General features: G+C 36.7%; 2 protein-coding genes across 3 annotated transcripts in view; both read left to right on the forward strand.

Annotated features, from left to right (window-relative positions):
- Nucleotides 1-13,632, forward strand: part of LOC127453655 (cyclin-dependent kinase 14-like) — a 334,552-nt gene that overhangs the window by 244,072 nt on the left and 76,848 nt on the right. The window lies entirely within an intron of this gene.
- On the forward strand, nt 2,872-8,496 carry LOC127453650 (frizzled-1-like). The gene has a single exon (XM_051720210.1). The coding sequence runs from the start codon at nt 3,493-3,495 to the stop codon at nt 5,119-5,121; it is 1,629 nt and encodes a 542-aa protein (XP_051576170.1). The 5' UTR covers nt 2,872-3,492; the 3' UTR covers nt 5,122-8,496.

Genomic DNA, 13,632 nt, shown 5'->3' on the forward strand with positions numbered 1-13,632 from the left:
ATCTATTTTCATTATGCCTAATTGTTCCACAGATGTATAAACAAGGTTGGAATGACATTATGAAGGACCAAATAACTCTAAATTAAACCATGAAATAAATGTTTAAATAAATCATTAAAGAAATATTTAAATAGCTAAAATAATTAAATTAATCATTAAATCACTAGATAAATCAATTAATGTCCCTTGTATTTCATTTTAGCATTAGTTTGCATCCATTTTCATTTTAGCATAATCTTTGGGTTGGTTTTTCATTTAAGTATGAGATTCGTGTCTTTTCATTTCATTTTTGAGTTAGTGAATTTAGGCGTGTTTTTTCACACTGCAACTATGGCTGAGCTTGGTACAATAAGAGATTTGCAAATTAAGTTGCCAACCAAATTGTTGACAATTACTTGATTTTAACCCATATACAGAATTTGAAATAAGTGCAGGTGTTTCTTCTGTGAGATAAGGTCATTATGGTAGAGGTTACGCCCACTGTCGTTGAGTGATGTGCTTATAGCTGTAACCCTAAAAATGAAAATACACGAAGCTCATGCTTAAATAAAAAAATCAACTCAAAAATAATGGTAAAATTAAAATAGATGCAAACTAATGCAAGGGACATTTATCAATTTATATAGTGATTTAATAATTAATTTTATAATTTTATAGTTTTTATAACTTCCTTATGTATTTAATAATTCATATTCCAATAATTATCGCTAAAAAAGATTATGCTTCAAGCGTTAAAGTCCCCGTATACATAAGTCAGGCATATAAGGTATCATTTAAAAGCTTAGAATCTGAACTTTTCAGAGATAAACATAATTTCTGCATTTATGTTACTTAAAATAACAAAATAAGGCCTCAAATTATTCGCGTTGAAAATTAGCGCCCCCTAGAGGTAATGAGGTAGAAATATTTATATAAAAATAAAAGTTCTTCACATAGCACCTAAATAGACAAGTCATATATCAAATGAAAGCTCTTATTCTCAGAAATGTGACTGTAATGTTAATTTTGTTGCACTAATACCACAGTTCAAAAGATTTTCAAAAGAATCACAAAGTGAAATATGATTTCTGTAAGTCAACAAATACAAACGTCTCTTTTATGCTCTGATAACTTCTGCTGTAAGCCCCAAATAACTAAAAGCTTTATATCTGCTTTTACCTAAATTAGCCATTTTTACTTGTCTGTGAGCTTGCTTGTGTGAATAATCCAATGTTATATCTTAGATGTCCAGAAAGAAATATTCTATCTAGAAGGAAAAGCATGCAAAACAAATCATCTGAAAAATAAGTTTTCGACTATGGATGATAAAATGTTATACATCTTCGCAATGGGGAGGATATCAGCTTTCTAATGACACCTAGATTGAGCTTCTAGTCCACTCAGAGGCCGAGATATTCAATGAAATAATGAGGGTAGTGCTTGAACTGAAAATTAGACTGAATGTCTATGGACGAGCACATCTGTGAGGGATAAATTGTGTTAGAGCGCCACCTACATTTCAGATCTGTATATTGTGATGGAATGTGATTTTTCTCTAGTGCTTTCTGCCATCTAGTGGAATAAAATGAGACTTTTCAAAGTGCGGTAGAGTGAACAGAACCAGAATTACATGCTTACAAAGTTACAACAACAAAAAAAGTTTGTTTATCATAAGATTATAAACACATACATTATTATTTATGAATAATTGGAGTCTTTTTTTTTGTGTTTTTGTTTTTTTGTTATTTGGGGGGTTCTCTGAAAAGTGAGACCAATTTTTTGCAATTATTCCACAGTATGTGCGAATGGTGAGCTTTTACATTTGAGTGTGAAAAAAATCAGAGAAACCGCTTCTTTCTTTTTGTGCCTTTTACTTGTGATATCAAATCATTTCTATTTATATTTCTAAGTAGGAAAACAATTTCACTATACACAAAAAAGTACATTATAGTACACAAATTAAACAAATAACCATTCATTTTATTTGTAGGTTATATATGGCAATACAAGATAACCTGTTAACGTGAACATTACGACACTCATATTAGCTACAATGCTTAACAGTTTATTGCGTATTAGGAATTAGTTTATTAGTATTATTAGTACAATTTTCATAGTAGCCTTAATGACACCTATTAATTTAAATATATTTATTTAACATCAAGTTACCATACCATTGTTCTTAGCAGTGTACCGTACACCATGCCAGCAAGAAACGTACCCTGATATACATAGTGTAAGTTTATGTGGGACTATAATTACATCAGTCATTTTTTAAAATGGAAAAAATACATTTCTTAGACTTTTTACATATGTACTGTATATAAATGTAAATGAATTTAGAGATGGGGTGCATGTGTGTTTTTTTATTTTTCATAAATTCACAGTATGCCCATCTCTCCAGACACTAGGACACCACTGCACTGCATCATTGGAGTAAATGCACGCTAAAATAACAACATATCTAAAGCTGACATTTCTTATTTATTATAATTGTGTGTTATTGTTGTTAATAAGTAACAAAAAAAATAGTTAATTGTGTGGCAGCTATGTTTTAACTAAATCCCATGGTTAAACTATAGTTACTGTAGTGAACCCATGGTTCATTTTTGTAAGGGTAAACAATACAGAACTCTAATAATCTTCTGTTTAGTCTCACAAATGTAAAAAATAATAATTTAAAAAAAATTATGAAAAACATTATGAAAAAAATTATGAATTTATAAAAATTCTATTTTTAATGACCCATTTTATCCCAAGAAATCGCAAAAAAAAAAATAAAAAAATAAAAAAAAAATATATATATATATATATATATATATATATATATATATATATATATATATATATATATATATATATATATAATAGAGGTATTGGTATCGGTATCGGTATCGACGTTTTCGGGTTTGAAATTATTGGTATCGGATCCCGAAAAGAAAATAAGTGATATTGTCCATCCCTAGAGTTTAAGGGGTAAATGATGTCATTTGGCTCTCCATATGCAATGGGTGAATACATGATAACTACTACTTATTTCTATTTTCTATTTCTATTTTCTAAAATTCCACCAAGCCAAATATGTCCATAGTAAAAGAAATAAAATATAAAATTAAAATAAATCTATGAAATAAAATAACGTAAAACAAACAACAGGCAAAACTTTGAGGACGCTCCCTAACACACGCCATCCGTGAGTAAGAAGCCCCGCCCTTGTTTCGCTGATGAGCAGCAGACAGCGGGGCGCCTGGAAACAGGTTTGAACAGCTCACAGTTACGCACACAGCACACGGACACTGCACTCACGGCAACTCTTTATGCGTAATAGATATTTCTATTGTTTTCTTTAGTTCATTTCATGCGCTCGTGATCTGTGGTGCACCAATAAAGTTCCCATCGTACTTTCCTAAAAGTTTTGACCGGAGTAAATTCCAATTTCATAGACCAACAAAGAGCGTCTGGGGAGGACAGTGCGCTGGCGCGCCAGCTGGCAGCGAGGAGAAACCGCAGAAGATGGCCGTGCGCGCTGCCTCCGCGCTTCTCCTGCTCGCCTCGTTGGGAATATTGAGGATAAACGGACAGTACGGGGACCGTGGCATGTCGGTACCGGATCACGGCTTCTGTCAGCCAATTTCCATCCCGCTCTGCACGGATATCGCGTACAACGAGACCATCATGCCCAACCTGCTCGGGCACACGAACCAGGAGGACGCGGGGCTGGAGGTGCACCAGTTTTACCCGCTCGTCAAAGTCCAGTGCTCCCCGGACCTCAAGTTCTTCCTTTGCTCCATGTACGCGCCGGTGTGCACGGTTCTGGAGCAGGCGCTGCCGCCGTGTCGCTCGCTGTGCGAACGGGCGCGTCAGGGCTGCGAGGCGCTCATGAATAAATTCGGGTTCCAGTGGCCCGACAGTCTCGCGTGCGAGTCGTTCCCGGTGCACGGCGGAGAGCTTTGCGTGGGTCAGAACACATCCGAGAGGAGCGCGCCCATCAACCCGACTCCCGACGGCACCCCACCGACACCCGACCACGCCAAAAGGGGGCATTTTAAATGCCCAACGTCGCTGAAGGTGCCACCCTACCTCAACTACCACTTTCTGGGCGAGGAGAACTGCGGCGCGCCGTGCGAACCCAAGAAACTCCATGGGATGATGTACTTTGGCGAGGATGAGCAGAAGTTTGCGCGGATTTGGATCGGGATTTGGTCTGTTTTGTGTTGCGCATCCACTCTGTTCACGGTTCTGACCTATTTGGTGGACATGAAGCGCTTCAGTTACCCGGAGAGACCCATTATATTCCTGTCCGGGTGTTACACCATGGTGTCCATCGCGTACATCGCAGGATTTCTCCTGGAAGACAAAGTGGTCTGTAACGAGAAGTTCGACAACGAGTTTAGGACCGTGGTGCAGGGCACTAAAAAGGAGGGCTGCACCATTCTGTTCATGATGCTGTACTTTTTCAGCATGGCCAGCTCCATTTGGTGGGTCATCTTGGCGCTTACGTGGTTCCTCGCCGCTGGCATGAAATGGGGCCACGAAGCCATCGAAGCCAACTCGCAGTATTTCCACCTGGCGGCGTGGGCAGTGCCAGCCATTAAGACCATCACCATCCTGGCCGTGGGTCAAGTGGACGGAGATGTTCTAAGCGGGGTGTGCTTCGTGGGCATCAACAGCGTGGACGCGCTCCGAGGCTTCGTCCTGGCACCGTTGTTCGTGTACCTGTTCATCGGCACCTCGTTCCTCCTGGCGGGGTTCGTGTCGCTGTTCCGCATCAGAACCATCATGAAACACGATGGCACCAAAACCGAGAAGCTGGAGAAGCTGATGGTGCGCATTGGCATCTTTAGTGTCCTGTACACGGTGCCAGCCACCATCGTGATCGCATGTTATTTCTACGAACAGGCCTTCCGGGACCAATGGGAACAGACTTGGGCCAGTCAGTCGTGCAAGACGTACGCCGTGCCCTGTCCCGCACACAACCCGCAGATGAGCCCGGACTTCACGGTGTTCATGATCAAGTATCTGATGACCCTAATCGTGGGCATCACGTCTGGATTCTGGATATGGTCCGGGAAAACGCTTAATTCCTGGAGGAGGTTCTACACGAGACTGGCGAACAGTAAACAGGGCGAGACAACTGTGTGAACAAACTCTTAAAAGATGTTCATGTTGTAAATAAACATTGTGACATTTTGTAAGTATATATTTGTATTTAAATCTCACTTGGATCTTAATCACTTAATAACTTTTTTTGGGGGGTGGACCATATTGTTTTGGAGATTATTTATGCCTTTCAAACAGGATATGGAGATTTATCTTGGAATATTCTTGGTGGTGATCGGATGGGATACTTTTGTATAGGGTTTGTATGTAAACCGGTATCATTTTTTATCACCGTCTGTATTTCCATGGGCAAATATTCCCATTTTTACATGCAAATATGGCAAATAATGTGTGATTTGTGCACACAGCACTTACAGCGGGATAACATGGAAATAATGAGAGGAATATGCTTGGTTCAAGTTCAGCTCAATCGACAGCATTTGTGGCATAATATTGATTACCACAAAAATAATTTCAACTCGTCCCTCCTTTACAAAAAAGCAAAAATCGAGACACTTACAATGGAAGTCAATGGGGCCAATTTTTGAGGGTTTAAAGGCAGAAATGTGAAGCTTGTAATTTTATAAAAGCACTTACATTAATTCTGTTAAAACTTGTGTAGCCTATTGTTTAACCCTTATGTTGTGTTCTGGTCATTTTGACCCGGACGACTTGACTTTGTTCACATATGGGATTTGAAAACACACACAAAAAATTGCACCATTTTCTTGACATTTTATTGGTTTTATTTCACTTTGTTACACTTGTTGTGTTCCCGGTCAAAAATGACCGGCCATTAGAAATGAATGGATTAGACTACAACATACAGAAATATTAAATGTTTAGGAGCATCACAATCCTTTGGATGAGCACATACATGTGGATGTGTGTTTGCACACACAAAATCTTCGAACATGTGCACACACACACACATTAACAACACACACACACAATGTGAGCATCCTTTTGTGCATCGTCTTTCCATGTACACTCTTTGAGGAATATTTCAAGATCTCCTCATCATATTATGTTGTGTTTGGGCTCATTTGAATCAGGATCGTCTGCTGTAAGTTACTATACGTCACTGTCTATGTCATATGTATGTTTCAGGAAGTAATAAGGAAAAACGTATGCATACACTAATGCTCACTGTAGTTTGACCTCTGAGTGAAACACATTTACTCAATGCATTTTACTAATTGAGACCTTTCTAATGATATATAACACATGACTATCTCATCTTCTTTATGATTTTACCGACTCTGAATATAATTGTTGTGTTAGCAAATTTGCAAATGATGAGAACGAAACAGTTCTTATTTGTCAGTAAATTAAAAAGCGTTATTTAAGAATTGGTAGGATCAGATATATGCATTGTAAAACTTTAAAATGACACATATTTTGTTCAGATCAAGAAAGTGGTTATTAATTTATCATGTAATTATTATATATTTTTTTTGTCTCCCACTGGCCCGGGATGAGCTCAGTTCAATAAAATCCTTTTATTATATATATTAATAAAGAGTCATAATTACTAAAATATAAGTTGATAAAAAGATCTAATGCAATATCTTGTGATAATATATGCAATATGAGAGATTTATACACAATCTTACCAGGAACACAAAATGCGTTAGCACAAACGAACACAACACAAGGGTTAAGATATAAAGTTGCCGTTTTATGGTCGTTTTAGGGTTTACGGCGTTACGTCATCATGGCAATGAAGCTGTAAAATCAGTTATAACTTTACACAGATGTGGATAGTAAGTGATTTTATCACACTTGTCTGTATTTTGAAACAGTGAGTATTTTAACGTTTACAGATTGACCCCATTGACTTCCATTGTAAGTGTCTCACTCTTTTTGCTTTTTTAAAGAAAAGGAAGGACGAGTCGTTCTGTGATGATCAACATTAGGCTATGCCACACGCTGTAGATTGAGCTTAACTTGTGTTGAACCCGGAATATTCTTTAAAGCTTTAAATTAAAGCTTTATGACAAAGATGTGTCTGGGTGCCGATGAAATATGAAACTGGAAAATGTTATGGAGGGTGAGACTTTAATTTGGAAAAGGGAGCTAGAACAAAACCGTTAGTACCCGTGGTGGACATTGCTGGTGTTTTTGGCAGGAGTAAACTTAAGTGCCTTTTTTATTTTGTAATGGACCAGCATTAGAGTTGAGCCTGCACTTGTTTCTAACTGAACGAAGTGCAATTTATAATCAGTCTTTAGTTCATTTCGTCAGTCTGTAATGAACTTTTATGATGTTTCTGAAGGGTACAAGAAGTTCTCTTTCGTTTGAAACATGGCTCTTTTGCACAGACGTACCTCGTAACATACAGCTAAAACAGAATTGCAATGCACTTCTCAAATAATGTAGCTTAATGTAGTTAGCGTGTTTACATTCACGATCTTACGCCATGCGAGGTGACACCGTTAATGGGTTTCCTTTATCGGGGTATGCTCATAAACATATAATAAACCTTGATTTCCCGTTGCATATAAACACCTTTAGCGGCGTTCTTACCAATGTGTGCATGCGTCTTTACGTGCTTACGTCAAAAACTGAATAACTAGACTATTTCAGATATCTTGAAATGCTTGTTTGCTTTCTTTTTTAATAAGCTGATTTTTGGTAATTATCAACATATTGGTAATAATGATAATTGGTGTTACACATATTCTTGTGTATGTAAACATTCTCATTGACCATGATGTGAAAATTGGGACGTAGCCTTCACCAGAACAGCATCGTCATTGACTTAAGGTGCATATCAGCAGCGATAGACCAATTATCGGTATCAATAACCGATAAATAGTAGCACTCCTTGTGCCAAACCCCCACCAACAGCCCCAACAATTCTCTTGGGTGTAAATATTTTCAGGTGTTTTGTTTTTGAGTTAAGCATTTGTCTAATTGCTATAAAGTGTCTTAGTCTGTTTATTGGCCATCAACGACTGCACTCTCTTATGGGATGATCCGTACCGGTCGACCACTACATACAGTGTGTGTTTTAGACATTGCCCTGCTTGTAATGAATGGGTCTTTCTTTTTAGAAAAGCCCTTTACAGAACATCAGAAAAGTCTTGATTGTTTATGGCAAATATCTCTCATGCAAATGAATGTTTTGTTTTTCCAAATGAATCTCTGTTAAAAGCAGCATACACAGGGTGATTTCAGAAATCCTGTGTTCTTATGAAATGCTGTATGCATGAATCTGAAATGTATTTAATCACACTAGCATTGATATATAGGCTATATTACAATGCTCAATTTTCTACACTGGTGACTTCTGTTATGTTTGTTTCTTTCTCATACTTCTGCTTGTAATACTCTTAAAAAAAAAAACCTTTATATTTATAGACAATAGTTTATAACGTATTTGAAAAATAAAGTTCAGGTTTGTACAAAACATTGCGCTGTTCTGACGTGAATTTGCTTTCAAGAGGGTTTTTATGTCTAATTGTTTCATTTTTATGGGGGTCGGGGTGTGTTTTAAATTGTTCCTTAATATCTTGATTCTATGCCTTTGCTATATAGGCCTATTTCTATATTCAGTTTGATGTTTATGTTAATGTTCAAAATGTGTCTTTACAATAAGGTTCTTAATGCATTAGATATGATGAACTAAAAATGCACTATGCTTTAACAGCATTTATAAAATGTCATTATTATTCATTGTTAGTTCATGATATATTAAGTAAATGCTGTGAAACTATTGTTCATTGTTTGTTTAACAAATACAACCTTATTGTATAGTGGAATCATGTTTTCTGTGGATAGCTTGTGGAATATTTCATTATGTAAGACAGGGCAAAGCATAAATATGGCTGGAAGTCATTTGTGTTATTGAAACAGACCTTAAATTAGTATTGTCCTCTTTAGTGCACGGTTCCTCTCATCTCTATTGAGAAAAAACCCACGTCAGTTTTAACAGGTCCAGTCCTGCTCGCTCACTGCTGAGAGACTTGATATTAATAGACAGCTAGACGGGTTGTCTGACTAAGCTGTGATATGTCACTTAAAGGGATAGTTCACCCAAAACTGAACATTCTGTAATTGTTTCCTCACCCTCGTGTCGTTCCAAACCAGAATGCTGTTATTTGTTCCACTGAACATAAAAAGAGAAAAGTGTGAGGAACTGACCCAAATGTTAATCCCTGATAATCTTCCCCTCCAGTGGAGCTTTTTAATCAAATTCACGTTCGCTTTCAGATGGCATAACCAAAACCACCCGTTTGAGGACCACACCGGCTCCTTACACAAACCTATCGGATGGCTTCGGAAGACTTGGGATATGGTGCACATGCCGTGTGGACTTCTTTTATGTTGTCCTCTTTGGAGCTTGACAGAGGTCACCATGAGGTGTTGTTTTATGGAAAATAGCTTTTTGAAGGTCCTTTTGTGTTCCACAGAGGAAAGTCTTCTTGGGTGAACTATTCTTTTAATGGTTTATGGATACAAATGTCAATGTCTGTTAAAACACATAAATGTAGATTCCGTGGGGTACAGAATTCCTAATTAAAGGCTTAAGAAGGTGTCTAATGATAATCTATATGGTCCGGAGATCTGAGCGTGACTGCTGTGTGCATTTTCCATTCCCCTTTTTGATTTGTAACTAGTAGCACCTAATAAACATGCAAAAAATAAAATTTTTAGACCAAATAGTTTTATGTGGACATTGGGACTAAGTTGTGAAATTTTAAATAATATCAAGCTATAGAAAGTGCTTATATGGAGTTAAGATGAAAGTAAGGTGCATTTTAAACTGTTCTGAGACCAGTACAGACAGACAGCACACTGGAGGTTAAGTCATTCACTAAATAGGGAGCAAGGGTGCATCCTATAACAGAATTTATTTATTTATTTATTTATTTATTTTGCTTGTCTATTGGGTGCTACTAGTTACAAATCAAAAAGGGAAGTGGAAAATGCACACAGCAATCACTCGGGGGTCTCAGGAGGTTAAACCTTTAGACTTTTAATAGTAGAAGCATATAGCGGTTCTTTAAAGTTGACATTAAGAACCGTCTACAGAATATGTGTGTTACGTTAAAACATACAGGCATAGTAATTGCTCTCATGTTAACAGCAGGACTAGCACGTGTTATAAACTGACATGCCATTCATTTGCACTTATCCGGTTGACTACAGAAATGTCACAACTTCACAGAGAATACCACCACAAACATGTTAAATTACATATTGTTAACGGCAGAGTTTTCTTCGTTGACTTCTCCTCGTTAGCGTGTTGTCTTTGAAGCAAACAACACAGAATTTGTCCTATAAGAATTCTATTTCGATGGTTTAATTTACTAACAAGAAATGGAAAATTGTAATAGCAATATCTCAAAATGCAGTGCACTTGACTTGAGCTTTCATGTCCTTCGTGAAAAACTGGAAATACAGTAATGTCAGCCGTGATTTTAGTTTTCATTATTCGATCTGGTTGACAACAGTTGAGATGTTTTTACAAGCGCTGGTAAATTAATAGTTGAAATAGTTTGAGTTGTATGGTGCTACCCGATTCCAAAGTTTAGCCACAGACTTGTTCAAAGTGACGGAAGAGGCGTGTTTAGTGGTCAGCCAATGGTGTTCTCTCATTCTACATTGGCCACGCCCAGCGGCACAAAAACCATGCAAGGTATGCAATGCATAGGGGCGCCATGTAAGGGGGGGCCAGCGGCCTCCTCAACCCCTCCAACATCAACCCTCCCGCTCAACGTTTATAATGGATGACACCCCGCCCCCCCACCCCTTGCTTGACAGATACATGGGGCACAAAATGTAGTTTTGCATACCCGCTCGGAAATGTGTAGTTTCGCCCCTGGCCACGCCCTCTCCACAAGTTGCTCAAAATGAATTATGCTGTCCAAACTTAACAGGTTTGCATCCAAACAATGTAGTCTCTTGAAGTGTGTGTCTAAATAGGCGTTTGGTTATCTGGTAGCAGCAGCCATTTCATTTCAACATTAAAAAACAGTGTTTATACTGTATTTGTGGAGTTCAGATTTTAATTAGGCCGCACTGTAATTAGACTTTCCTTTTGCCTGGGGGGAAAAAAATGACAAGTACTACAAATCCTCTCTCCGTACAGAAGCTGCCCACGCTCTTATTTTAAAATAAAAAATCTCTAATGAATATTAATGTTTATGTAGCCTGTGTTCCCATGTGAACAAAGCTACCTGGAATGAATCTGTACAATTTTGCCAAAGGCAGTTCCAGTGCTCATGCCAAGTTCAATGTTACTTGATTTTTGCTGTTAAAAATTCTTCTTTTATGTATTACGGAGAGCCCGCTCTGTGCACCCAGCTCTCTTATGTCTGATTGCAATGTTAGAAACAGCATCTCAAAGATTCCCAAAGACTACAGAATGTACTGAATACTGTGCAGTATATACGGCATAATGGCCACTATTTTTTTATTTTTAGTATGTTGGCATTTTGAAGCACCCTCATGACCTCATCATGTTGCATGTGAATGGTGTCCAGTTATCATCCGAGAAATTGATTTTTATTTATATATTTATTGCATTTCCAATTAACATTTTTGTGCTGAACTTATTGGCAGCCTGATCAAACAGTACTTCGGTCAAACAGGAAATGCATTGTGAAAGGTCATCCAGGTATTTTAATGTATATTTAAGTGTGGTGAAGGAAGAAAGAGGGACATCAGTGTCCTGGGTCTGCATAAAAAATATAGGCCCTTTTTTGGGGAGGGGGACAAATCTTTAATCTGCATCTTAAGCTCATACATCAGCTCTGTCCATAAAAATATCAATCTAAATGCTTACATGCTCAAATAAAATGTATAACACAATGTGAACATATTGTCCTGAAATACATTCGTTTTAATCGCTTTGTGTTATTCACGGTCTGTATTCGGTGTAAAATAATCATTAAAACAAAACTGAAAAAATATACGATTTGCATATGTAAACCAACACAAAAGAGTGATTATACTTTGATTATACAACTATTATACTTTACATGTTGAAGAACAAGAGCTATAAAGTTGTACATAAATCACCTGGAACACAGAAAAATTTAATTCAGTGAAATAACATTAACCCTTAAGGATGGGACAATATTGTGATGATCTGATTCGATTTGATATACAATATGAGGTTCACGATTCAATATAATATCAATTCAGTATAATCCCAGATAGTGACAATTTTCAAATGTTACATTGTGGTTGTGGGAACATGAAAATGTCCAGTTTTCTTAACGATATTTAAGGTAAATAACGTTATAAGGATGTTCCATTAACCTTTCATTTACAACATTTGTTCCAAACCTTTAAATAATGTTTTTGGAACATTCCTTGTTAGGTGGGATAACACTTAATATGACTAAATATTACAGAAATATTTCTATTTTATAAAAAAAAAAAAAAAGGTAAATACACATTATAATTTCTCATCAAAATAAAGTTCTTTAATACACAATATAAATGCTCAAAGTTTAAATCATAAGAGTTTCTCTATAAGAAAAGACAGTGATCTACATTCATGCTGATCAGGTGCAGAACAATCAATAGAACTGAACAAAACATGTCCTGAAAAACGTACGTGAAAGTGTATATTTATATTTTAATAATTTGCTTGTCAGTATATTAGAATCAAAATGTAACTTTGCAAAAATAAAATTCTACATTATATTAATTATTTTTGTATCATGAAACTGTATATATAATAATGATATGAGCTGTCATTGTTTGAAATAATGTGTATAATTTATAAGTAACAACATTGAGTTATTACATATATTCATTTGTATAAGAAATGCTAAAAAGGCTACTGTCACTTTAAGAGTTTAACGAGCGGCTCACAGTGTTCCGGTTCAGCGAACATCAACGAGAATCTCTCGGTTTCTTTAGTGCATCCATGCTGTGTGAGATTAAAATGAACAGAACAGAAAGGATATTAAGACACATTATTCAATGAAAGTGGAGTCGCATCATCTATGATGGACACACATTACACGGAGGAAACGATCCGCTTTAATCTCAAGCACTTTTCATCAAAACAAGGCGATTTTCCAGGTGTTCCAGTACTTACATTTCTAAAAGCTAAATTCAAGCACCTTAGGGACCTCGTGTGAACTCTGTAAAACCAGCAGTAGTGTTAAAATCAAGAGATAGAGAGATTATGATGCTTGACGGGTCATTTTATTTATGATCACATTGATAGAAAACAATGTTGCAAATTTCGAAATATATATCAAATTTCGATATATCGCGAACCAAAACAATTACGAACCATATCGTGCCATAACTTGATGTTGCAAATTTTGAAATATAAAGTTATGGCATGATATGGTTCGTAATTGTTTTGGTTCGCAATATATCGAAATTCGATATATCGTCCCATCCCTATTAACCTTGCTACATACTGTAGTAATAATAATAATAGAGCATTGAGTTTTGCATCGTATGCCTTCAGAAGACTTGGAATATGACAAGTTGCATGAATTACTTTTATGATACTTTTACATCCTTTTTCAGTACTTTGTTATTAATGCATAAGCATTTTTAAAGAGATTGCAC

Source organism: Myxocyprinus asiaticus, chromosome 16, assembly GCF_019703515.2.
Source record: "Myxocyprinus asiaticus isolate MX2 ecotype Aquarium Trade chromosome 16, UBuf_Myxa_2, whole genome shotgun sequence".
Lineage (NCBI taxonomy): Eukaryota > Metazoa > Chordata > Actinopteri > Cypriniformes > Catostomidae > Myxocyprinus > Myxocyprinus asiaticus.

What these genes read in the sequence shown, in the direction of transcription:
- LOC127453650 (XM_051720210.1), top strand. Translation starts at nt 3,493, where the DNA reads ATGGCCGTGCGCGCTGCCTCCGCGCTTCTCCTGCTCGCCTCGTTGGGA.